The 26,710-nt window shown below is 46.9% G+C and overlaps 1 protein-coding gene across 1 annotated transcript in view; it reads right to left on the minus strand.

Annotated features, from left to right (window-relative positions):
* The window catches only part of DRAP1 (DR1 associated protein 1), a 245,443-nt gene that overhangs the window by 94,883 nt on the left and 123,850 nt on the right, over positions 1 to 26,710 (minus strand). The window contains exons 3-4 of the mRNA XM_069644811.1: positions 16,977 to 17,070; positions 16,296 to 16,415 (exon numbers count right to left, since the gene is read on the minus strand). Of these exons, the coding sequence (XP_069500912.1) occupies positions 16,296 to 16,415; positions 16,977 to 17,070 (214 nt within the window). The remainder of the gene's footprint in view (positions 1 to 16,295; positions 16,416 to 16,976; positions 17,071 to 26,710) is intronic.

Consider the following 26,710-nt stretch of genomic DNA (forward strand, 5'->3'; position numbering starts at 1 on the left):
TTCCAGCCTACCTGCCAGTCACCCAGCAGGGTGGCTGTCCTTACCAGGCAGCCAGCCAGCCAGCCAATCACCTAAGAGTGCATTCCTGTCTCCTAGGAGATTAGGCACAGGGAGTTTTCCGCACATCCCTCACTTCCTGCCCCCGCCAGACACCCTGGAACCAGAGGTGGGCTTCACTCGTCAATCATATTTGTGAAGTCATCTTTGATGTCATGGGTGTTATTCTTAGCAGTGCACGGTGGTGGAGCGAGTTATGGTTGCTTAGTATACCATAACTGGCGAATTTCAGGGTTTTTTTGGTTTTACTTGTAACCCTAACGCCCCTTTAACAACGTTTTTTACTGAATTTGATATGTTTTATTAGTGTAACTTAACCATAACATCTACGAACACCTGACTTAATTGCAAACCTTCCGGAAAGTGCCACATGACCATATGCTGGCGCGCAGCACGTTGATGTGTCCGAGAACCCGTCCGTATTTCACGATAAGAACCGTGCTTCGCGGACAGTTCGGAACTGCATTTTCTACTGATCTGGGAACTTTCAACTTCAAAATTTCCCTTGAACAGCTCCAACACCTATTCCTACTTATCAATTAACAATCTAGTACACAGTACATACTTTTAGCAAAACAGCCTCTGGTGTCCCGGTGTAGGAAGGAAAATCCTTTTCCAAGATGTCCACCATGGAAAGGGAAGGCAGGGTTCCATACAGGACCCCTCTTCGCTTTCCATGGCAGCCTGCAGAACGCGAAAAGAGAACTCTATAACCATATTACCACGAGCAAATTTTTCAAATCTATTCCAATTTCGAATAACTACCACAAAGCCAGTCGCAGGTGGACATGGCCACTTAAACCCCATTTTGTCCCTCGTGGTCATGGCCAGTAGCCACATTGTCCGGATCATGACCTTATTCCATGATCCAGACAATCTGGCCACTGCCCATGGTCACAGGCTACACCTCAGTCACCAAGAGGTATATCACTATTTTTTGTACCTACATTATGACAATTGTCAAAAAATAAAACATGGGCACATTTGCAAAACCATGCTTTCATGTCCTTCTCAATGCTCCTTACACAAGTTTGCTGGAAATCCACACATGTTTTATTTTTTTCAAAAGTGTCAAATGATGCAATGGTCATATAACCTAGCCCCCACTTGACAAAATCCATTCAAACTTTACGAAAACATTTATATCCATCTATAATCCTGTTGCAAACCTTTGTGTAGATTTGTCAAATGGCACCACATTTATAAGCCTTTACAATATTTTGGGACCCCCCCTCTAATTCTGCCCCCTCTTGACAAAATCCCACCGAGCTTCGCAAAAACATTTGTATCTAGATCCATTATCAGTTTGCCAAATTAAGTGTGGATTCGTCAAATGGCACCTCATTTATAAGCCTTTACATTATTTTGGGACCCCCCTTCTCCAATTTTGCCCCCTCATGACAGAATCCCACTAAAGAACAAGTTACTTCTTACCTGCTAACGTTCTTTCGACGGGATGTTCCTCCGACGTATTCCTTATCTTTGATAATACGTTTCCAGCTTGCTGGCCTCGGAATTTTTTTCTGTAGAGGGCGCTGCGCGTCGACGTCCGCCGAGTCGATGTCCCTCGACGGCCACCGTTTCGGCGCCGACATCACCATGCCCATAAATAGCCACGCGCTGCGTCCGTTGCTCAGTTCCGTTTTGTAGCATAAGAAAAGACATGCCTGAATCGGTTAGTAACCTTGAAGAAGCGAAAGCTGCAACCACAAGGGAAGTTATCACTGCGGGGATGGATGGGAGGGGCGATAAGGAATACGTCGGAGGAACATCCCGTCGAAAGAACGCTACCAGGTAAGAAGTAACTTGTTCTTCGAAGGGATTGTGTCCTCCAACGTATTCCTTATCTTTGATAGACTCCCATAGCAGTGGTATGTAATTGGAGGAGGGAGTGATAGTGTTATGTATCCCTTTAGGGATGGACCGAATGTAATACGGCCTTGCCAAATCTGGTCTCTTGAGCAGTGGAGGAATCCAGATTGTAACATTTTGTGAATGTATGTGCGGACGACCATGTGGCAGCCGCACATATGTCCCGGACCGGTACCCCTCTCTGGAGATCCGAAGAGGCTGCGATACCCCTGGTTGAATGAGCCCTGAGATTTTGGGGTGGCTCTTTCCCTGCTAGTCTATAACATTCCAGGATGGCCAAAATAATCCACCTGGAGATGGTTTGTTTTGTTATGGGTAGTCCCAACTTGTGACCCGAGTATCCTACAAACAGTTGGTCTGCTTGCCTGATCTTAGCCATTCTGCTGATGTAAAAGCTGAGAGCTCGCCTAGGGTCCAGCCTGTATAGCCTTTCCTCCTCTTTCCCCGGATGTGGAGGAGGGGGGGGGGGGGGGAATGCAAGGTACCTTTGGGAGGAAATTAGGCTTTACCTGTAGGACAACCATGTCCTTGTGGAAGATTGTATGTGGGGGTTTACAGGAGAGAGCTTGTAGCTCACTCACCCTCCTAGCAGATGTTAGTGTTACCAATAGGACAGTTTTAAGCGTGAGAAATATCAATGCACAAGAGTGAAGAGGTTCGAATGGAGTGCCCATTAAGAAGTTTAAGACTAAATTTAAGTCCCATAATGGAACCTGGAATGGTTTTGGAGGGTAAACATTAGTTAGACCCTTGAGAAATTGTATCACTAGAGGAATTTTGAAATACGATGGTTCCTCCGCAGTGCACTTGAAGATAGAAAGCGCTGCGAGATAGCCTTTTACAGTGCCAACCTGAAGGCCTGAGTTTGCCAAGTAGAGTAGAAACGATAATCTCTTCCCTACACCAGCTGCAAAACTTGTTCCAACGGCAGCGGTATAAAGACTTTGTTGCTGGTCTTCTGGCCGAAAGCAACACCTCCATGACATCATCAGGGAGATCCCAATCCTTGTACCTCAACCTTTCAGAAGCCAAGCGTGAAGGTTGAGGGTTCTGGTGTCTGGATGGAGAACCTGACCTCCCTTCTGCGAGAGAAGATTCTGTTTGAGTGGAAGACGGATTGGAGGGCAGATGGACATATCTAGAAGGTCTGGGTACCACGTTCTCCTGGCCCAATCCAGGGCAATTAGGATCATGGTTTTCCAGAATCTTCTCAACCTCCTGCTCATTTGAGGAATAACAGGGACTGGTGGGAACGCGTAAAGGAGTGGAAACTCCCAGTCCACTACGAACGCATCTCCTAGAGCTCCTCTCGGGGGAAATTCCCTTGAACAGAACAGATCGCACTTCCTGTTGGTGCTTGTGGCGAACAGATCCACCTGAGGGGTTCCCCAAAGGGCGAAGATCTCTTGAAGGACTTCCTGAGCTAGCTCCCACTCGTGGGAGACTGTGCTCTGCCTGCTCAGAGCGTCCGCTGTCAAATTCTTCTCTCCGGCTAGGTGGACTGCCGATAGAGAGATTCCTTCCCGAATTGCCCATAACCAGAGCTGCATTGCCTCTCTGCGCAGTGGCAGTGATCCTACGCCTCCTTTTGTTGAGGTAGTGCATGGCCACCGTGTTGTCCGTCATTATCAGGACATTTCTCCCCTGTACTGTCAGCGCTATTTTGATCGCTCTCAGCTCTAATAGGTTGATATGTAGTCTGGACTCCGATGGAGACCAAAGACCGCTGATGGTCAAGTCGCTGGCATGGGCTCCCCACCCTGTGAGCGAGGCGTCTGACTACGGTTATCTCCAGCCATGGTTGCCAAAACAGTTCTCCTTTCAAGATGTTCTCTGGATAGGCCCACCATTGAAGGTCGTGGGCTACCTTGTCCGGAATCCGGAGGAAATCTGTCATTCTCCCTGAGAATTGTGACCACTGACTTCTCAATGCCCACTGAAGAGATCTCATTCTCAGGCGAGCCTCTGGCACAAGGAAGATGCAGGATGCCATGAGGCCTAGCAACCTCAAAAAGTCGAAGGCTGGGAGACGCTGGGCATTTTGAAACTTGGTGACCATCTGTAGAATATCTTGAGGCCTCACCTCTGGTGGCGAGGCTTTTCCCAGGGAAGTGTCCAGGACCGCTCCAATGAACTGGAGTCTCAGATGGTATCATCTGTGACTTCTTTAAATTGAGGGAGAAGCCCAGTCTGAAGGAAGAGGCAGACATAATCTAGCTGGGTCTGGGCCTGTTCCGAAGATACAGCCCTGATCAGCCAATCGTCCAGGTAGGGATAGACGTGGATCCCTTCCCTCCTTAGACTCGCCGCCACTACCGACATCAGCTTGGTGAAGACCCTCGGGGCAGAGGTCAGCCCAAATGGCAGAACTCGAAATTGATAATGAGAGTTGCCAATTGCGAACCTCAGGTATTTCCTGTGCTTGAGATGGATTGGCACATGGAAATAAGCATCCTGAAGGTCCAGAGATACCAGCCAGTCCTGGAGCTGGAGGGCCTGAAGGATCTGAGAGAGCGTTACCATCTTGAACTTGTCCTTCCTGAGGAACTTGTTCAATTCTCGTAAGTCCAGGATGGGTCTCAGTCCTCCGTCCTTCTTTGGTATGAGAAAGTAGGGGGGAGTACCAGCCCTTGTTCCTGTCCGCTACAGGTACCGGTTCTATGGCACCTTTCTCTAGCAGGTCCATAATTTCCTGCAAGAGGAGTGGATCTGGAACTTTTAGGGAGCTGTTCCCCGGTGGATGACTCAGAGGGATGTGTAGAAAGGGTAGGCAGTAACCTTGGGCAAATGCCCAAGCATCTGACGTTATAGCCTGCCATTCCGTCAGATGGTGAGTTAACCTGCCCCCTACAGGTGTCTTGTGTGTGAAGGCTAGAGTGGTTTGAGGGCGGCTGATGCAGATGCCGAGGGTAAAGAGGCACCTGCTGCTGCTGCAGTCTTAGTACTTTTGACCCGTCCACCTCGGGTGGATCTCCTTTGGCCTCTTTGAGCCGGCTGTCCTCTGCCTTTCCCAAATGCGGAATAATGGCGAAAGGACTTTCCTCTCCCAGAGGTTCCTGAGGGGCGAAAAGGAGTTTGGCGGATAGCAGCTCCTAAGGATTTTGCTGCTGCTTTAGAAGTCTAACTTTTGCAGACTGTCATCAGCCTTTTTCCTGAATAATGAAGAGCCGTCAAAGGGCATATTCAAAAGTCTGGCCTGTACATCAGGGGCAAAGCCAGACTTTCGCAACCACGCATGCCTGCGGATTGTTGTACTTGCCGCCATTGCCCTGCTGATACTGTCAGCGGAATCAATGCCCGTTTGAAGTGATTCGCACATGGCATCTTTGCCATCTTTAATGATGTTAGGGAAGGCTTCCTTTTCCTCTCCTTCGGGTATGCAGTCAGCCGCTGATGAAGCACACTCCCCATAGTGTGTGACTGAACCTGGCAAGCGTACAGGTGGCGTTGATGGACTTCAACGCCATACTACAGGCAAAGAAGACCTTCTTTGCCATAGAGTCGTACCTCTTGTCATCCCTATCCTGTGGGACAGTAGGGTAAGCAGTCCTACTGCTGGATGAAGTTGCCGCTTGAACCACCAGGCTCTCCGGGATCGGGTGTTTTGACAGGTATTCAGGGTCAGCAGCCGCTACCCTATACTTTGTCGACAATCTTATTGACTGCTGGGATAACTTCGGAGTTTCCCAATTAGATGCAATTTATCTTTGTAGGGCTGCATGGAAGGGGACCACCGGGTCCTCCTGTGGGCCTTTGTCCAATATATCTGTTAGATCATCCTGTTGGAAAACAGGTGAAGGCGCAGACCAACCCATAAACTCAATTATTCTTGCCATCAGGGTTCTATATGGTGTTTCGGCATGTTCCCCTGGGTCTGGCTTTACAAATTCCACTTCTGGGGAAGTGTCCAGGCCACTTGCCTCATGAAGCGACTCCTGTAGTTCCTTCAGCCTTCTTTCTTCAGAGGTGAAATCCTCTGCAGTAGGCAGTGTGGTTCTCTGTAAACCAAATGTTTCCTGGTCAGACTCTTCCCCTTCTTCATAAATTGAAGAAAGACCAGGGTATTCTGATCTCTGAAATGGAGTAAAGCCCATCTCTAGGGCCGAAGGAGCCAAACTCTGTTATTGGACGAGAAAATGTCGATGTTGTCGACGCCGATGTAACAGGCTTCGGGGTCTCGAAGAAGTCGAGAGGATCGGGATCCTACTCGAGGGCATCGATGACGGTCTCGGCGTCGTGCCAGAGGCCCTTGAAATCACCGTCGGCTGTGGAGCCTTGGTCCTCTTTCATCGGTGCCGACGTCTGCGTCGACGATGGCGTTGAGTCGATCGACCGATGCGTCGAGAAACCCTTCGACAACGGCGTCGATGGCGCTGATCCGTGCGTCGAAGGAACCTTCGACGACGAAGACGGTGCCTTCTTACCAGATGGCTCATGGCGCTCTCGGGTGGAATCGCCGGGTGCTGCGACTCGCAGCGTTTTGATTTTTTGGGTTTTTCACCCGGGGTATCACCCTCAGCTGTCTTCGAGGGGGTCGAGGCCGCGGTCTCGAAGACGCTTAACATTTTCTTTCTGAATTCCTCCCACTCAGCTTGAGAACTGTGTTTGGTGGGACAGGAAACTCTTTCTGGGGACACAGAAGACGACGAGGAATGGGACCTTCGACGTCTCTTTTTTGAGTGTCTAGATCTCGACGAATGGTGGGAGCTGCTTCGAGATCTAGAATGGGAGTGTTTGAAGGCGAGGAGACGAATGCCTCGACCCGGCCGACGAAACCTTCGATGAGGATTTGGCTGACTTACCTCTCTCTCGAGCTTCCCCTTTCGTTCCTTCAGGGCTTTCGCCGTCATGGACATGCAGTCCTCACACTCCGAACAATGGTGCTCGGACCCCAAGCACCATAAACAGACCCTGTGTGGACCCGTTATTGACATTTTTTTACCGCAGTCTCGACATTTCTTGAAGCCGGATCGCGGCGTCGTCGGTTCTGATGAAGAAGCCATCGAGAACGATAAGGAATATTCGAGTCGAAATAGATAGTAAACCTGACTGAACTGAGCAACGACGTTCCGAGGCCCCACGAAGCGCGGAAAAATGGAACTGAGCAACGGATGCAGCGCGTGGCTATTTATGGGCATGGTGACGTCGGCGCCAAAACGGTGGCCGTCGAGGGACATCGACTCGGCGGACGTCGACGCGCAGCGCCCTCTACAGAAAAAATTTCCGAGGCCAGCAAGCTGGAAATGTATTATCAAAGATAAGGAATACGTCGGAGGACACAATCCCCTCGAACTCTGCATACTCGCTCAGAACTATACATGCAAAAGTTCATGCAGTTCCATTAAGTGGCGCCAAAGTTATAAGCCATCCAAGAACTGCATTTCACTAACCCTGTAAAGCTGAGGTGTCCGCAAACTTTCGCGGTAAAAACCACCCTTTTTTTGCTTCTTGCAGCCATATTCCATCCCCTCCTCATCACCCCTCACATCCTCAGAGATTATTTGATAAGTTTGACAAGTGCAATATTGTGTTTATTTAATATGTTTTTACCGCGATGTCCGCGGTCACCAGCCGATGTCCCAAGATGGCGGGCGTTTCCAAAAATCTAATGCACCTCACGCTTCATGCCAACCAATCAGCGAACATGTCTGATTAGCCAATCAGTGTCCTGTCCGCAGAGCGAACGGACATAGACATCATAAATGTTTTGGCTTTACGTTTGTTAGTTTTTTTTTTTTTTTTTTTAATCTAATGGACGGATTTACACCAAATTAACAAAAGCACGCTTTCGGGCCCAAGTCGCCGCTCCGGCTGCATCTGGTGAAAATCCGTCCAGCGGTTTGGGCTGTAGGCGTGATCAAAGCGTTTTCCCCCCATTATGTCTATGGGGAAAAAAAAAAAATTTGGGACCCTCCCCCCCCTATAACTTTGCCCCCCCTGGACCAAACCTCACCAAACTTTGAGTGGGCCATATAGTATTTTTTTGCAAAGTTTGGTGAGGATTCGTCCAGGGGGAGCGAAGTAATAAGCCGCCCAAAAAATGTTCTTCCTATGGGATTAGCAATTTAACCACCGTAGCCGTGTAATATACATATATACTTATAAATGCTTGGTTTGCTGATCTCCACGCTAAAAAGAGAGCGCTACTGGCCACATGGAAAAAGTACCCCACCGAGTCCAACAAAATGGCCTTCAAGTCCATATCCAGAGACTATAAAATAGCCACCACAGCGGCACCTCCAGAAGCTCCCAGTCAAATACCAAAATTTGAACTCTAACATGACTGAATCGGAGGTCATTGCACTCATAAAATCCATTAAGCCTTCCAACTGCAAGGGAGATACTTGCCCTTCCGACATTATCAGAGACTGCGCACCTGCCTTGGCTCCCATCATTACGGCCTTCATCAACTCATCATTTCAATCGTCTCATGTACCGACGTCCCTAAAAGAAGCTTGGGTCAGACCTCTCCTAAAAAAAAAAAAAAAAACGTCTCTCGACCCATCTATCCCAGGGAACTACCGACCCATCTCAACCGTCCCTTTTCTGTTAAAGATTCTGGACAAAGCAGCCTACCTGCAGGTTAAAAAATGTATTGAAGACAACCAACTCTTGGGGCTACGCCAGTCTGGCTTCCGCCCTTGACATGGTACCGAGACAGCACTACTTGACCAAAAAATCAAATAGATGACCTAAGAGACGCAGGCAAACCGGCTCTCTTCCTGCTTCTAGACCTCTCAGCGGCCTTCGACTTGGTTGAGCATAAAACGCTATGCCACCATCTCACCGCCTCAGCCCACTTCTCAACCAAAGCATGTGATTGGATCTCCTCATTCCTTCAGGAGAGGGTAATGAAGGTCTTCTCAGACTCCGCTAACGCGACACCCAGCACTATCAAATGTGGAGTCCCACAGGGATCCTGCACAGCCCCCACACTATACAACCTCTTTACGAGACCTCTTTTCAGGATACTTGACTCGCTGGGCATCTCATATACAAATTATGCAGATGATACACAAGTTCTCATCCCCCTGTCGGGTGATTACACTACGGACCTGGACACACTTAACAGCATATACGCCACCATTCAATCATGGATGGCTGAGAATTGGCTCTGCCTAAATAGTGATAAGACCGAACTCCTGCTTGTCGGCTCCCCATCAACATTGGGCAAACTTGATAAAAAGTAATATTCCCATCACAGTTTCTGAAACGATCAAAACACTGGGTGTGTACCTCGAACACAGCCTCACCATGGACAAACAGGTCAATGCCATTGCCTCCTCTGCAGCATACCACTCCAAACTCATCAATGCCATCAGGCCCTTCCCATCACGGCAAAAATGCATCTCTATAGCCTGAGCCATCATCAGTTCCAGACTTGACTATTGCAATGCCCTGTTCATTGGAACCTCCCAAAAAAATCTCGCCAAACTCCAGATTGCCCAAAATAATGCCTTAAGGGCTGCTACAGGCAACTCGCGCAAGGAACACATCTCGGGGGATCAGGAGGCAGATACATTGGCTCCCCATCAAGTAAAGGGTGGTCTTCAAAACTTTGGCCCTTACACATAAGTGTCTTCATGATCAGGCCCCTTCCAATCTGACACAAAGGATCACCAAACAATCGCCAGAACTTCGAGGGCAGCCTATGCTAACCGCATCACTGTCCGCACACGTGCAGAGTGCGTGCAGGAGGCACCAGCTTCCCCACTATGGCGGCAACCTTATGGAACAACCTCCCAGCTCAGATTACATACATCGACACACACACAGCCTTCCCGCAAGGCCTTAAAAACACAGCTCTTCGTCTAAAGAGCACCTCCCACTAGAGCTGCACTACTATTATATCACCATGTATATGATATTTATCCATTTTGCCATCCGCTGCCTAGACAAGAGTATGAGTAATCAACTGTAACGCTCAATTTGTATCTTCTGGAACCAAGCAAATGTATCTAAGTGAATGTATTGAAGCATACCTTCTTGGGCCGCTTATTGTAACCCGCAAGAAAGCCTTCTTAAAATGTCCGAATATAGTAAAGGTCAGTTGTGCAGAAGGTCAATTAGGACCACTATTAGGTCAGTTAGGACAAAAGGTCAATTTGGGTAATACCGTGCAGAATCACAGCTGGATTTCAACCGACTCAAAGCCAAGCCTTTACTTCCTGTCCAGAGTTTCAGAATAGGTGTTCAAAACCTGGTAATCTACAACCAGGTTTTGAACGCAGAGTCACAAATGCCGCCTTTGCCCCTCTGAAAGAAATCCAGCATGCCACATCAAAGGACTAATACAACAATAGCACTGGCTACCCTTTTCCGCATGCATCATTTTGGAAACAGCCTGCATCACTTAAGAAGTTGCAACCAAAATACCCCTACTGGGCCAAGAATCTCACGACTTCCAGATCCCAGAGCACGAAGGAAGCACCGATATCAGACGATAAACAGGAACTGCAAGAGTGAAAAAACCCAGAAAACAACCCTTTTCCAGCAAGGCAGCTATCCATGGAACAAGTTAACGGAGATGAAAGTGGCCACCTCCACAGTCTACATTTTGAACTGACCCATCCATAGAGTATCTGGCCAGTCACTCCACTCAACCCTACTTCTCCCCCTTCTGCACTCCCCTGCCAAATCACAGCTCCTTCGCTATCACACTTTTAATCCGCACCGGAGAGTCTCCTATGTATAGCTCTTTGCTGCTTCCCAGCGAGGCTTGCGATTAATAAGACATGCATTACTTACCGTAATAGCATTTCTGATGATTGTATCTGCTTAGATTCACATGCTGTGCATATTATCTGACATCTAGTGGTAACCGCAGAGTATTGCATCTTGTCTTTCGAGGATTGAAAGGGGATGTCGACATGGGCTTGCCTGTAACACTATCCGTGATATGTAGTGTACCCAAAATCCCTCATGCATCGAGGTCCCTCCAATTGTATTTCTTCTGCAGTGAGGGAGCCTTATGACATGCGAGTACAGAAAAGAGTAGTAGTACGATGTCCATGTTCCTTCCATCCGAGCGGGGAGGAAGGGTGGGTGCATGTGAATCTAAGCAGCTACAATCATCAGAAATGCTATTACGTTAAGTAATGCAGGTCTTCCGATGCTTGTTAATCTGCTTAGAATCACATGCTGTGCATAGACTAGCTAGCAGTACCCGGAGTTGGAGAAGGGATGTGAGAAGGAACAGTAGTGAAAAGATGCTTGTCCCACCTGAGAATCAGACCTAGAGAGTATCCAGGCAAAAGTGTTTTGTAAAGGTGTGTACAGAACTCCAGGTTGCCGCTTTGCAAATGGACTCGAGAGGAACATTTTCAATGAATGCTATGGAAGCTCCAGTGTCCCGAGTAGAGTGTGCTCTAGGCTTGAAGGGCACGTCTCCCTTGGCAAGAGTGTAGCAGAGTATGATGCAATTGACAATCCACCTTGAGATGGCCGATTTAGAGACAGGATCCCTGCTCTACCCAGCTGCCACTGAAATAAAAAATGGGCTCATCTTTTAGTGGTTTAGTTCTTTCCAGGTAGTGCAGGACTGCCCTGTGCACAGGTAGTGTGTGTAGGCTAGAATTGAAAGGGCCTGTAGTTCACAGACTCTCCTTATTGAAGTGACTGCCACAAGGACGACGGTCTTGTAAGCAAGAGCTTTGAGACTTGCTTTATGCAGCGGCTCAAAAGGAGACCCCATAAGTCTGGTTGATACCACATTTTGGTCCCATCCGGGAGACTGGTTAGAAATGGGGGGGGAGGGGGTTCTCTTAAAACCTTCCATGAAAGCCTTAATAACTGCGGTCTTTCACCACAACACCTTCAGTTGGGATGTAGTGTAGGCAGAGAGTGCAGCTAAGTGAACCTTCAGGGAATTAAAAACCAGGCCCAAGTCTAGTAAGTCAGGTACAACACAATATGGGTAGGTGAGCAGTAAATGGGATTGATGCTCTTGGAATTGCATCAGATGACGAAGCGTTTCCATTTATTCGAGTAGCAATGTCTGGTGTTCGGCTTTCTTGCTTCCCCAAGTATGTCCATGCATCTCTGAGGAAGTTGGATGTGCCCGAACTCTGACTTTAGAAGCCAGTTTGCGGGGAAATGGATGTAGTGTTTCCTCCTTGTTCTGAGATAACATGTTGTATGGGCAAGCAAGTTTCATCAGAGGAGGGAGAGCCATCTCCATCAGATGGCAGAACGAACCAGGGTTGGCGGGCCCACATTGGGGCCACCAATATCATGGTGACTGGTTCCTGGTGCATCTTGTGCACAATCTTGTTGAGTAGGGTAGTTGGGAGGACGGGGGGCATAAACAAATCTTCCTGACCATGTTATCCAGAGACCGTTCCCCTTGGATCGGTTCCGAGGGTACCCCCATGCTGCAAAGATGTTGGAGACAAGGTCTTTGTGTAGTTTCCATTAGTACTCTAAGAGCAGTGGGAAGTCTCTGCTGAGCACTTCCGCTAGAAGATGGAGTTCCCCTGGACAGTCTTGAGACAACAGGAACATCGTGTTTAAGAGCCCATTTCCAAATGTTCTGGGACAGTTTGGATAGCCCTGAAGAGAGAGTTCCCCCCTGCTTGTTCAGGTAGTACATGGCCATGGTGCTGTCCGTGAGGATTTGGACAGTCTTCCCCTGCAACTGTGTTTGAAAGGAATTCAGTGCTTTGAACACTGCTAACAGCTCCAACAGGTTTATGTGGTTGGACGCTACTGCTGGGGACCAAACCCTGGGTGCCGTCTGCTGAAGGTGGTGAGTCCTCCCCTCCCCCCCACCCCCTCACCCCGTGAGATGCGACCATCGTGAGAGTGGCTTCTACTGCAGGGGTGGTGAAGGTTTTCCCCTTAAAGAGGTTCATACGAAACTTCCGAGGTTAGACAAATGTGTTCGCTGGGCGCAAGTCTAGCACAGGGCGCATGCTGAAATCCTTTTTGGGTACAAGGAAGTACACTGAATAAATACCCTTGTTTACCTGTAGAAGAGGGACAACTTCGATAGCACCCTTTTCCTGCAGGATCTTGACGTCTTGCAGCAGGATCCTCAGGTGTTCTGGTGTTGGGCGTCTTGATCTCGGAGGTCTGAATCGAGGCGGTCGGCTGAACTCTATGCAGTAACCGTGGGCGACAGTTTTGAGCACCCACTGGTCTGTTGTAATCCCCTCCCATGCGTGCAGGAATGATGTTATACGTCCCCCTGACAGGGGAGGCATGGGAGGGGACTCGGATCTGAAAGTCATTTCAGACTGAGGCAGGGGAGCCTCTTACGACCCCTTCCTTTCCCACGGCAATGTATAGGGGGTAGAGGAGGCAGAGCCCTGTCCTGGGGACCAATTGTTCCCATAACCATATTGGTTGAGGGGAGAAAGAGTAGGACTGCCCACAAAAGGAACGGCGAGAACCTCCCACTCTCTGTTGAAAGTGTCTGAGTAATTTGGTCCTTTTTGCCATTTCCAGTGCCTCATCAACGAGTCCTCTAACTACTTTTTGATCAAGGATGCCCAAGTCTCTGGTTCTTCAACCAGGCATGACGTTTTAGCAGGGTACCCTGGGCTAAAGTCCTTCCCGCTGTCTCTCCAGTGTCTAAAGTATTTTTGAGAATGTTGTGGTTCGCCTGCTTACCCTCAGATACAATTGTAAGCAGGAGAGTATGCACAGGTTCAGGGATCTCCTGTAGCAGGTTCCATTGAACATCCGATTAGCTGGGCAACAGCGTAGTGTTAGCTATGTGGGTCGAGTATGCTGCTGCAGTGGCGATTCTCTTTGCCAGAGAGTATAATTTCTTACATTCTTGGTCAGGCGGTGCCTCACCTTGGACAAGGGGACACCTGCCCTCTTCCTTGCCGTCGTGACCACCAGAGAATCCGGGGTGGCATTCCCCCTAATTTAAAGGGGGGTCAGTAGGGGAAGGGCGAAAAAGCTTTTCCACCCGTGGATTAAAAGCCCTGGTTTGTGAGGGCGTTAATAATGAAGGGGCAATGCACCTCTTAATGGAAGTAATGGGATAACCTGGCTGGCAAGAGGCTTCTCCTTTAAAATGTCTTCAACAAAATCAGAATCTGGAACTGCCTCCTGCGTGGTAATTTTGAAGTGTTCTGCTGCTTTCTTTAGCGTTAAACGCGATCTGGTCATCAACAGGTGATGCCTGACATAATGGTTCAGGGGGAGAAAAGAGTCCATACACCAGGTGTCAGGGTCCGGGGTATGGGGTATGGGTAGGGGACAGCCAAGGTGGGTTATGTCCCAGATGAAACCCACCCATCCCTACGTCTGATCAGTGGGATCATCAAAGGGATCATCATTCTGTAGGTATGGGTCAATAGGAACTCATTCTTGATCAGCAAGGTCAAAGGCCTCTTCATGAAGTAATTCAGAAGTCCTTTGGAACTTTGCTATTGGTGTGTAAGGGCTTTGTTCACGAGGCCTCTTAGGAGCAAACCTCTCAGAAAAGTCTACAAACTTTTCCATCCTGTCCATGCAACCTTCAAACTTCTCTAGTCCAAGATGAGGATCCAGGTGTCTAGAGAAGGAAAGGGCTCTTCCTGATCTACTTCCCTAGAACGTCGAGATTTCTCAACCAGAGTTTTAAATAAAGATAGGGGACACTCAGTGTAATCTTTCCGGGCGTTTCAACCTATCTTTCGACACGTCTTTGGACCCATCTTTAGGTTTAGCCGGCGAAACAATCTTAGCGATAATTTTGCTAATGTTCGTCATTACTGGGAGGTTGTTTGGACTGTAGGTGGTTGCGCTGTGTATTTTGACCCAACCGGGGCTTTATGCAGCATCGACGCACTCTGAGGGGTCTCAACGGCAGCCTGGCTTTTGGTGCTGGTGCCCTTACTTTCAGAATGCCCGGACGGAGGATGCTGATGCGGTTGCGGGGAGGTCTGTCGATCAAGTGAATCGGCTGGTGCCGAAGAATCCAATGTACCCATTGGCGCTTTGGATCGCTTCAACTGAGCCGTCGAGGCGGTACCGGGGGTTGTGTACTTTGTGCCCAGAGTAGCGGGTGCGTCCCAGTCACTGGGATATACATTCCCCATAGCAGGACTTGCGTCGTGCCTAGCGGGGACGGACGTCATGGAGCGCAAGCACTCTGATGTAAGGTCAATGTCCTAACTGGAGCCTTGATCGTCGCTTATCTCATCACATGCGGCGGCGGGGGAGTTACCCTCGGTCTGCAACCTAGCGTAGGCTGCCCACCGTTTCACTCGACGCTCCTTAATTGTCTTAGGACGTAGGAGCTTATTGGACGCCTTGTTGCGATTGAGGGGTAAGACACTTATTGCACCGCTGGTGCTAGTCTTTCCATGGGAATTTTCCCTTACAGGAAGGGCAAAACTTAAATGGTCTCCTGTCCATAGCTCAGGAATTTAAAAGCGAGGATAAAACAAAAAGGGACAAAGAGGGGAGAAGGAAAGAATAGAATCCCCCAGACCCACTCTCCCTACTGTATAGGCCGGCCAGAAGGCCCGGCCACGCGGTCGACAGGAGCCCCAGCCGTCAAAGTGTGTTCTTTCGTTGTCTTTGGCGGTGATTCAGGAAAATATCGTCGAGGAGGGGACGATAATATAAATGACCGGAGGTCGGGCAATATAACAAATATTGCAATTTGGCAAGTGCTCCGCATGAAAAAACAATCTGAGGGACTGACAAGTGAGGGATTTTGGGTACACTACTTATCACGTTAGGGATAGCGTTACAGGCACACCCATGACAACGTCCCCTTTCGATCCTCAAAAGGCAAGATGCAATACTCTGCGGTTACCACTAGATGTCGTACTATATGCATAGCATGTGATTCTAAGCAGATTAACAAGGATCAGAAACCCTATACATGCAAGATGACGCAAATAAGCTAGCGCAAACGTTCAGATAAAACTGAGGCACAGAAAAGCAAAGAAGTCCAAGATATTTACTGGGGGAGGTTTCTGTAATAGATGCGAGAGTGTGTGTACACCCACACACACACCCCCTGCCCCCCCCCGCCGTGACTGGTTACCATAGGGTTAAAAATACATCCAACTTTGACTAATTAAGACATCATTAGCTGTAGCCCGCTATGTGAGATGAAGCTTGTGAAATGAGCAGAGAGGCAAATTGCATTGTTTATGCCCCATTCCCCCCACTAAAGAAAGAAAAGAAAAGAAAAGAAAAAAAAAAAAAAAAAAAAATCGCAACAGTAAAATGTTTGTGGGCTGAGAGGGGAGCTCTGAGAAGGAAATATTTGTCGACAGACCACTGAAGCTAGAAATCTGCACAGGACTTCTTTACTTTTGAATTCTGTTTACTTCGCTTCAAAATCGCTGAAGTGATCATTTATGGACACGATGCATTGAGCAGCAGAAGACTGGGTTGCTAGACAAACCTACCTTCGAGAAATCTTCTCACCCTCTGTGTGGTTGTCTTCCGCATCCCCCTGCATGTCCGGCACAGCTGCCACCAGATCTTTGAGGAAATCAAACTGCTGCTCCAGCTCAATGCACTGCTTTCTGCAACATGGGACACAAGAAGGTAGAACTCCAGTGATCGGGGTGGGACAGGCAAAGTTACTGCTACCGATTCTGCATCAATACTAATTGTCCTACAGCATCAGTGGTTCGTTCTTTACTCGACAGCAAGGGCTATGTAAAATATATATATATATATATATATATATATATATATATATATATATATATGTTTTGAATCACTTTATATACAGTCCGGAAAAAGCGCATTAGCCAAAAAGACCTAGGAACAATTCTACCTTGAGGAAGGGTTTATGCAAGTGGGTAGTCACTGCCTACAGGTCTCTACAGGTGGTCAATAACTTCTGGCATTGCAAAGCAAATCTACTGAGGACAAGCTACAACCAGGGGGTAGCCAACAAGGTCCTATGTGACTGACCACAGCCCCCCCCCACCACCACCACCACCCTACCCCCCCAGAGCTCCCTCTCTGCTACCGCCATCATCTGTGGAGCCTTCAAGCTGAAAACATGCTTTTTATAAGAGGTTTCAAGAGGTGCAGCATAGATTCACAAATCCTGGCCAACCAACTAAGCAACTCACAGATGTGATGTGGTCATAGTCTTAGCATTCCTGGTCTGTGTCACCTGGCATGCCTTGGTGAGAAGAGAATCCAAGAACAGTTCCAGTGCTCGAGCTTAGAAAGGGTTAAGGAAATGGATAAACTGGTCTGCTCCTCCTTGAAAAAGAGGCGGTTTAACACACGACAGACAACACAGAGAACGAGCATGTAGTAAGAAAAAGCAGGCCAATTAACCTTGAACTTACAGGTGCGCCTGGGGACCACTCCAATGGCGATGGTGTGCGATAAAAATACCTTTAACATGAACTTAATCTTTACAGGAACAGCTCTCATCTTCTCCCAAACACTGACTGATGAAGTGCATGGAGTAAAGTAATACATAATTCAGCTGTGTTTCGAGGGAGCAAGTAGTACTCCACGTTGTGAAACCATGCGCTGGTGGGGAGGGAGTGTTGCCAATGGTTTGGGTTTTGCCAGGATACTTAGGGTTTCTCCTCCCTGTGCCTATCACTTAGGAGAGGCAGCAGGGAAAAGGGATTATCCTGTTTTTGCCTAGTCAGGTAGCACTCCCTTTTAGAGTTATTGAAAGCTCAGGAGGGAAAATACAAATATAGCTTTTCCTTTCTTCTTCATTGTTAAAGGACAGAAGAGGTACATGTTGAGCAAAAGAGGCTGTCCCAAATTTGAAAACCTGTGGCACAGTCACAGAATTCAGGTACAACTAGAGGATTAAGAAACAGTCTCTTCATTTGTCGCAGTCTGGGGAGAATGAAGTGAAATGTTTTTGTTATGGGGACGCCATTTTAGTCAAGTTGAGGATTTGCTTGCAGGGAGTTTACACAAGTCTATGAAAGGTATGGGGAATGTTGATGGCATGAAGCAGAGAGCAAAAACGGTGACACTCTGCAATTGAGGGTGCGTTGTGAGGTATGGACCCTGGGCAACAATCGAAAACAATACAATGTAAAGCATTTAAAAATTGTTCTGTAGTTCCTTACGTTTCAAAATTCTCCCTAGTAAGGAAAACCTTACATATTCACATATGAAACTGTACTGGGTTTTAGTGCCCAGGTGGTAATCTTATTTATTTATTTCAATTTATAAATAAAGATTACCACCTGGGCACTAAAACCCAGTACAGTTTCATATGTGAATATGAAAGGTTTATTTACTAGGGAGAATTTTGAAACGTAAGGAACTACAGAACAGTTTTTAAGTGCTTTAGATTGTAATGCAGGAGTCTGCAACCTTCGGGTCACCAGAGCTTTCAGACTGACTCACTTGACCCATCAATTGACAAAGGTGGCTAGGGTTGATGTAATTTTAGTCCACAATATCTGGCAACCCAAAGGTTGCCATCCCCTCCTTCGAGAAATCAAACATTTTCATGTAAAGCAGAAGTCTCATCATATTTTGAAGACTTTGAACTTAGAAAGGCTAGGCAGCCTAGATTATGTTCACATCCAGTATAAAGGTGTGTGGGTGGGACGGTGGCCGGCCAATGACTGCAATCATAGCCTGCTTCAGATCTTATTTCTAGGGTAGAAAAGCACCTTTTCTTTTACACAGCAATTCCTGACCAGAGAAAAATATGTAGGTCTCTAGAAATCGGGCTGCTTTCCTTGCCCCAGAGATATTAATCTGGTACTAGTTTGAAGTCTGAAATTTGGCATGTGTCACAACCAGATAGAACTGTGGTTCAGCATGTACCACATATAGAAAACCCACTAACCCAACTCTAAAACCTCCATTTTCCGCATACACTTCTCATACAGAAACTCACAACCACTTCTGTGCACAGCAATCCGCACACACACGTCACCACATTGCAACAGACTAACACCACATAACCCAGCACATGGGAATTCGCACTGATACAGAAACCGCACTTAAGCTTAGCAAACAGTGCAAACCGAACTGAAGCTACAAACATCACAACTCTGACTTTACTATTCCAACTACACCCTAGTAACCCCCCACCCCTTCCCCTTTTCACACCTTCCTTTTCAGATCTGCCAGAGCGCCTGCAGACCACTCCGGTGGCGATGTTGCACAGTACAAATCCCTTTAACATGAACATTAACTAGTCAAAAACTAGTTGGTCAACTTAGTGAACAAGAGAAAATGTTCAACGTTAATCAAACCAGCATTTTTGCAACTGGTTTACAGGCAGGATAAAAATGAACCTTTAATTCAAATAATAACAAAAGTAACCAATTAACAGGTTAGTAGTTGCATTAAAAAGCCCACTCCCCCTTTGAAGAATGTCAAAGAGCCCCAATAAAAGAAGAAAGTATCTTTTCACAGAATGGTTTTATATTTAGGACTTGTCTAATAGGACAGATCACCCACCAAAAGCGTGAGTGTGACAAAATAAGTCCTAAGTTAAGTCAAAAGATAAAAGGAATGGAATTTCTGCCAATTCTTTTTTGCTAGTTTTGGATGTGTGAACTTCATTGAAGGCTGCAACTTTTGGTGTGCTGACAGTAGTAACCCATAAGCCTACTTGGGTATGTATATGGCAGAGTACCTGACTTTGTCAATGGGTGAGTTCTCACCCAGAAGGTAGGTTTGGTCATACGCAGGTGGGCACTTTATTTTTGTTCAACTACTATAGCCATACCATGTAGGTAGCCACATGGTCCTGGAGTAGAAGCAGAGTGACCACTAAGGAATTTATAAGTGCTATGACCCGGCTATTTATTGTCTCGTATTTTTATTTATTGTGGGTAGCAGCTGTCCAATCTATAAACACAGGACTTCCCAGTTGGCTGGGTTTGATTTGTAACCGGTGCCATACAGCAGCAGTGGGTATGGTGCAAACATGACATCTGGATTATAGGAAGGACATGTTACAGGCGGTAGTCTGCCAAGGATAAGGCGAGTTATCAGACTTTTTACAGTACCTTTGAATTGAAGAATAAGTGCGGCACGTGACTTCTGTTCCTGCGCAGCTCTGCAGATCTCACTGTCCCTGGGCCTCAGTCGTGGCTAGGACTTCTGGGGACTCATGCACTGCAATGGGAATTTCACTGCTTGCAACCGGCTATCTTCAAGTAGCTGTTCGGTGTTTCAGCTCCTCTCATCTACCGTAAATAGCAACACTGTGGTTCCTGGCTGTCGAGATGGACTTTTCATGCTTCTGGGGTCTTGCACTCTGCTTAGGGGGCATAGGCTCAGTCCGTCCTGCTTCTTGGGAGGAGGATCTTCCTGGAGCTCTAGGCCAGCTTAAAAGCAACGCACACAATCTGGTGTTCCTCTCCCTGGCTATACGGTTTCCAGCTGCAACTCTGGAAATTCAAACAGCTCCAAGAAGATGTCCAGGTGGCTTACTTTGGAGTTGATTGGTCCTACCAACTCAAGGGGAGAAGTCGTCCTTGCAGGGGGCTTCTCTGTCGATACGAATTTAGAGTTTCAGCACAGCAGCAGGGCCTCACCGGGCAAAATAACGGTCCAGGAGTTGCAGCAGGCGTCCTCAAGTTCTTCGGTTCGTTCGTCCAGTGGTTGACTCTGCCTTCCAAGCCAAAGGACTTGCCTTTTTTCCAGTTCTCTCCCATTCATTCCAGCCTAGCTGTCACTCACCCAGCAGGGTGGCTGTCCTTGCCGGATAGTCAGCCAGCCAATCACGCCAGAGTGCATTTGGGTCTCCTAGGAGACTAAGCACGGGGCGTTTCGGGCACCTCCCTCACTTCCTACTCACCCCAGACACTCGGGCGCCAGAGGCAGTCTTCACTCCTGAAGCCCACCAAAGGCAAAAGGAACAAAGGGACCAAACCTGGTTTGGCGCGCAGAGACAAACTCTAGAAGGACCTTTCCAAAAAGAAAAGGGTGAAAAAAGAAGACCGGGACATGTTTAAACAAAGGGGGCTCAGACGCCATCTTGAAAAACATGTCTCCCGCGATTTAATGCTACCGGAGCTATTGAAAGTTCGCGGTCTGGAAAAATCATGGTAGTTAGTTGTAAAACCACTGCCACCAGCCATTCTGAGAGGAAAGGGTAGCATTTGACTGCTACAAGAGTATTTAGACACAGGAGATACCAAGTAACCCCTCCAGCACTCTATTGTAAGATAGGGTGCGCTGGGTCTAGGAATTTAAAAGACTGAGTGAAGTCAATTTCACGCCACTGCTCTGGGAAACAGTAGTTGATCCCAGAGAAGGTATTTAAAAATGGGGAAGCCTGACAGGCCTCCCTGTGTCACTGTACTAAAGGTGCTGTGTAACAAATAAAGAAGATGATGCCTATGGAGTTGGTTAGACTCCATATCCAAAGAAAACGCAAGGGTAAAACACACATAAAAATACATGAGTGGGAAAAAGGCTCACACTCTCTCCAGGTAGAAAAATCAAGTCATCGAAATCCACCAAAGTTGCAAGGGGTCTCTAAGGTGAAGGGAATTAGCACATTTTTGAGAATTCTCCCTAACAGTTTTCCCTGAAACCTGCTTTCAAATTTTACGAATGTAAACTTGTACCAAAGCTGCTTTACGGTATTGAAACTGATCCTCCCAATGTTATAAATTATCTACCCATTTTAGAAGTGATATTCTCGAGAAGAACTTTGTGACTGCCAGTAGGTCTTATAAGATATGAGTTGGGAATTATCTCTTAAAGCAAGAGCTGACTGGAGAGTCCTTTCCCTATTTTGCAAGATTCTGTATCTCCACTGTGGGATCTCTTTTTTATAGACCTAAAAGAAACTCTGCAGACTCAGGGTTGTGTCTGGATAAATTTGTTCTTGGAACGAAGCATGACTATTTTAGCTGACATTGACTGCACAATCGAAGAGCTGGTGCATTTTCCTATTCGGGTTAAAGCATCATTATATAATTCTGACTGGATAAGAACAACCAATGTTTTGCACTCGCACCCCTCCTTGAGCCATCTTCACGCTGATCATTAAGAAGCTCTGTACTATAGCTTGCTTCCTATGCAACTTTCCTGATAAGTTAACAAGGGCCATCTTCTTAAGATTTCGCTGGAATCTGATATTAACAAAATAGATTAAAGTAAAGTATGGTCTAATTCCAAAGGAATATGTGTGTAGATTCTGTAACTTGGAGGGCTCCTGTGAAGCTTTGAAACACTTTTACTGAATGTAAACCTCTTTTGGGCAAATGTTTGCTATATTTTGAGTGATTTTTACCCTCAAATCCATCTCAATTATTTGTTTAGCTGCGAGAATAACTTCAGCGGTATTGGCTGTGGTGGGATTTATCAAATCTCGAACTGGCAGCAAACACTGGCTCAAATAATCCATAAGTGTACTGTAGATTGAGAGAACTGTGAAGAATGTTTTGATATACGGCATGGTCCGCACCCTAGACTTTAAACAATAATGTATTATGTATATGTGGTGATGTTTAGTTTATTTGTTTTTTACCCCTAAGGGTGGAAAAAGTTGATTTTTTTTTAATATGCTGATTTTATAGTTGTATTGTGAGATGAACATGTTGGTAGGTGTTTAGACCTATGACTGTAATGTAAAATAATTCTCCTAAAAATGTATGTATTTTATTAAAGGTTGAATGTTTTTAACCAAACAAAATACAAAACAGTCTCGCCCTCCACCTGAACTTGCTCCACAAAGAGGAATGTGCAAATCAAAAGCTGTTTATTTTTACAAACAGTTGTGTGTACATCGCAATTTGCTCTTTGATGACGTGTTTCGGCAAAACACATTGCCTTTCTCAAATCTGGGCTTATTCAATCGATCTTAGTTGCTATACAGTGATTTGATAGCAGAGTAATAATTGGGATCAATCCCATCTGCACAGTCGCAGCGTAATGGCACTTCTGCTCTTCAATATACAAACGAAGCGCGGTGCAGCGTTTCCTTTGGAGGTAGTGATGGAAATAAACCCTCTCTGCAATAAGACTACCCTCCATTCCTTCACCGTGGCATCTGACCCCCCACAAAATCGGCCTACTTCACTAATCCAGTTTCAACCCTTCATTCCCACCCCTGCAAACAGATGTACAAACTACCAAGCCATGGTGGCTGCCTTCCCCTCTTCCCACACCAATGTAATCATTGTTCCTGTCTGCCTGTAACTACTCACTACCGCTTTCCTATCACTCCCTCCACCTGCTTCAACTGCCCTGGCCGCCCACCCACCCACCCACCTCGCCCCCTTTTCTCCTTCACTTCCAATTTTCCAGGTGAACCGGCACACATCCTTGTGCTACTTCTGACCCATTTGGTCTACAAACAGAAACAGTGAAGGGATTTGTACCTATTCTCCAGCATGGGGTCTGCCATGGGTTCACATGCTCATGAATATTCCCCGTCATCAGGCCGGAATCCTTGGTGAAAGAAAAAACAGTTCAACTTTCACTTACAAACTGTATTTGTCCTCTAAATCAATCACTGAACTCTGGGCCGTACCGCCCCCAGCCAATGACTGCCCTCTCCCTAAGCTCCTTGTTAGGGAGAATTCTCAGAAATGTTTCATTTCCCCTGCTACCTTAGAGATCCCCCAGATCTTTTTGCTGGACTTTAGGACTTTTGATTTCTATCCTGGAGAGAGCGAGACCACCGAACCACCCCTCCCCCCCAACTATCTCATGTATTTGTAATTGATTTGAACACCATTTCTTTTGACTTTGTAGTTTGACAAACTCCATAGGCATAATATTTTTACATTGCGACACACAGTGGCAGAGGGAAGTCTCTCAGATTTCCTAAAAGGTTTAGATACCTTTTCTTGGTTAAACTACTGTTTCCAAAAGCATTTAAGTGAAACAGACTTCACTTACATTTTGTAACTTTCTAGACCCAGCACACACCATCTTACAATATGGTGCTGGAGGGGTTACTTAGCATCCCCTTTGTCTAGTTTCTCATGTAACATTTTTATGTTAGCCTTTCTACAAATAATGGCTGGTGGCAGTGGTTTACTTTTTTCTACCATTGAGTGTTTCTATCGTGCGCTGCAATTGCAGCTGCAGTAAAGCACCCATGGGTGCCCATTTTGTCAAAAATGGCCACGGTCTTCTTTTTTTGCCATTTCTTGTTGGAAAGGTCCTTCTTGAAATTTACTCTGCGCACCAAACGAGGTTTGGTTCCTTTATACGTTTTGTCTTTTGGCAGCAGTATTCACCAGTGAAACACCGCCTCTAGTTCCAGCGTGTCTGGCAGGGCAGGAAGTGAGGGAGGTGCCCGAAACTCCCTGTGGTTAATCCCCTTGGTTACAGGAATGCATCCAAAAGTGATTGGCTGGCTAGCTGGCTGTCCTTGGAGGACAGCCACCCTGTAACCGCAAGGCTGCGAATGAATGGGAGAAACCTGCATAATCAAGCAAGGTCTTTTGCTTGGAAGGCAGAGTCGACCTCTGGACGAAGGAATCCGAAGGAATCCGAAGAAGAACTTGGAATAGACGCTTGTTGCAACTCCTGGACCGTTCGTTTGCCCAGTGAAGCCCTGCTACAGTGCTGAAGCTCCGAATTCCCCTTGACTAGAGAAGCCCTGCAAGGACAACTTCTCCCCTTGGGATGGTGAGACCAATCAACCCCAAGATGAGCTCATCTGGAAATCCCCTCAGAGCTGGATGTACTTCCATTGCTGCTGCAGGAACAGATTGCCAGGAGAGGAACACCAGAAACGAGTGCGTCATCTTTAAGTCGGACCAGAGCTCCAGGAAGATCCTCCGGAATCCCAATGAACGAGGACTGACCAAGCCTGAGCCACCTCAGAGTGCTGGACTCCAGATGCGAGAAAAGCCCATAATGTATCTGAGAACCGCAGTGGTGCTATTCCCGAGAAGCTGAAACTGCTAAGTGCAGCTGATCTGAGTTCGTCCATTGCTGCCGCTGACCTTCAATTCGTAGTGCAGGAGTCCCAGACCAGACGTCCTCCCTCTTGAACCCATGACTGAGGCCCAGGAACAACAGGATCTGCCATACTACTACTGGAACAGAAGCCAGCTGGAACCAATTTCTTCAGACCTAAGATACTGTAAACTAAGGGGTACCTACCTCTTATTGTGCAACCTTGCTAGCTCTCAGTTGAGACTTATCTAGGTTGCTTTTGGAGTTGCTTGCAGCTTTTCCCCTCACAAGCCTCCCAGTTTGTGACCCAACAATGATTTCATTTTCTACAAAGATTTCTAAAACATTGTGCAAGACTTTTTACTTACTTCAAGAAGTGCTTCAGCTTCCCTAGACTTTTGCTCAATTGACACTGGCTGTCCTGGCTCCCTGAAAGACTCTAACCTCTGACTTTGTGCTATAACTATCCCTCTAAAAGTCACACATTCTATAACTTGTGTAGCTGGGAATCTGCTATAAAAGATTCGAGGTGTGTCAGCAAGATCGGTGCAAAAACCTTACTTTCAGCATCTTGGATTGCAATCAGCCAATAGTTTAGTGGACAAAATCAATTACATCTTTTGTAGATTGGGATTACATATGCAGTAGACCGACATCTTCAAACCTAGACCAAACACTTAGCACCAGCTCCCATTTCCTTTTTTATTTTCTATCCCCAAGTTCCCTTCATCCCTACGTCAACAAGAAATTCTGGAGTGATGCAGTAGTTGGAATTCAAAGCCCCAGCTAAAATTATATGACCAACCAGGAAACTGGAACACCATCCCTCTAGATAATTTTTCAACATTTTCAATACAGCATCCAGATTCCCTATTTTGTCATGCCAATATATGTTCAAAATCAGGTAATCTAGGGGCACCTTATTCAATGATCATATATGGGTAGCCAAAATACTGTAACATATTTCCCATCATCCAATTACATCTATTGAAGGGCAAGAACAAACACCTATCAATAAGCTGCCAGAAGGGCGTCCAAAGGCCCCTCGCTAGCCGTCCATAGCTGGTATTTCCTGAAACCAGGTCTCCTGAAGAGTAACAATTATAAAGGTTTGGCGCTTGTTACCCATATTGATATTAAGGAGCCAGATCAGACCAGCAATCCCTGGACTGAGGGCAAGGTTTAATGGGGTGAAGGAAGTGTAACTCAGTATAGGTACTATTGTACTCCAATCCATAGTCCCCTTCCTCCATACTGATCCGTCCCACAGGGACCATCCTGGAGCCTTCTTTACTGCAAAAAGATAGCTTTGGCTTTACATTTGTCGTACTCCTGGGCAAGCCCCGGCCACCGAAGCTTGCCAGTCAGTCTTTGACCACTGGTCAGCTACAATTGTCTTACTGATTTACAGGGGACGGAGTGTGGGTCATAATGGAGGAAAGTGGAATAGGAGTACGGTAGTCACTATGGTAAGTCACTTTCTTACTCCACTTCCTGTCCCCTTTCCTCCATACTGATGGGAGATTTAACAGCAGAAGTAGCTTCCTGTGGAGAGTGCAACTATGTGGTGAAACGGATGTAAAGGATGGCCTGTCGAACGATGGCATCAGGCCTAGAAATGGAGTCCAGATAATGTGCTTACAAAAAGCAGATGGTGAAGACCATGTGACGGCACTACTAATGCTAAGGCTAGTTGCAATGAAAGGGCACAGCAGTGCCCTTGGGGCTGATGGCATGAACATGCCTGCCCTCAGGAGGCTCTCATTTCTGCATGAAATAGCAATGATTGACACCAAAGACTAGCCACCTGGTTATACTTGCCTTAAAGGCCTGCAAGCAAGGGTGCTGGCGCTAAAGGCAACGAAAAGGGTGTCAGATTTCCTGGACTGATTTTTGCCATCCAGTTAAAACTTCAAGGCTCTCCTGACATCGATTCAGTGGAGAGCAACATCAGCTGAGACTGTGGATTTGGTACAAAGATGGA

Source organism: Ambystoma mexicanum, chromosome 2p, assembly GCF_040938575.1.
Source record: "Ambystoma mexicanum isolate Mex_15411 chromosome 2p, UKY_AmexF1_1, whole genome shotgun sequence".
NCBI classification, from domain to species: Eukaryota; Metazoa; Chordata; class Amphibia; order Caudata; family Ambystomatidae; genus Ambystoma; species Ambystoma mexicanum.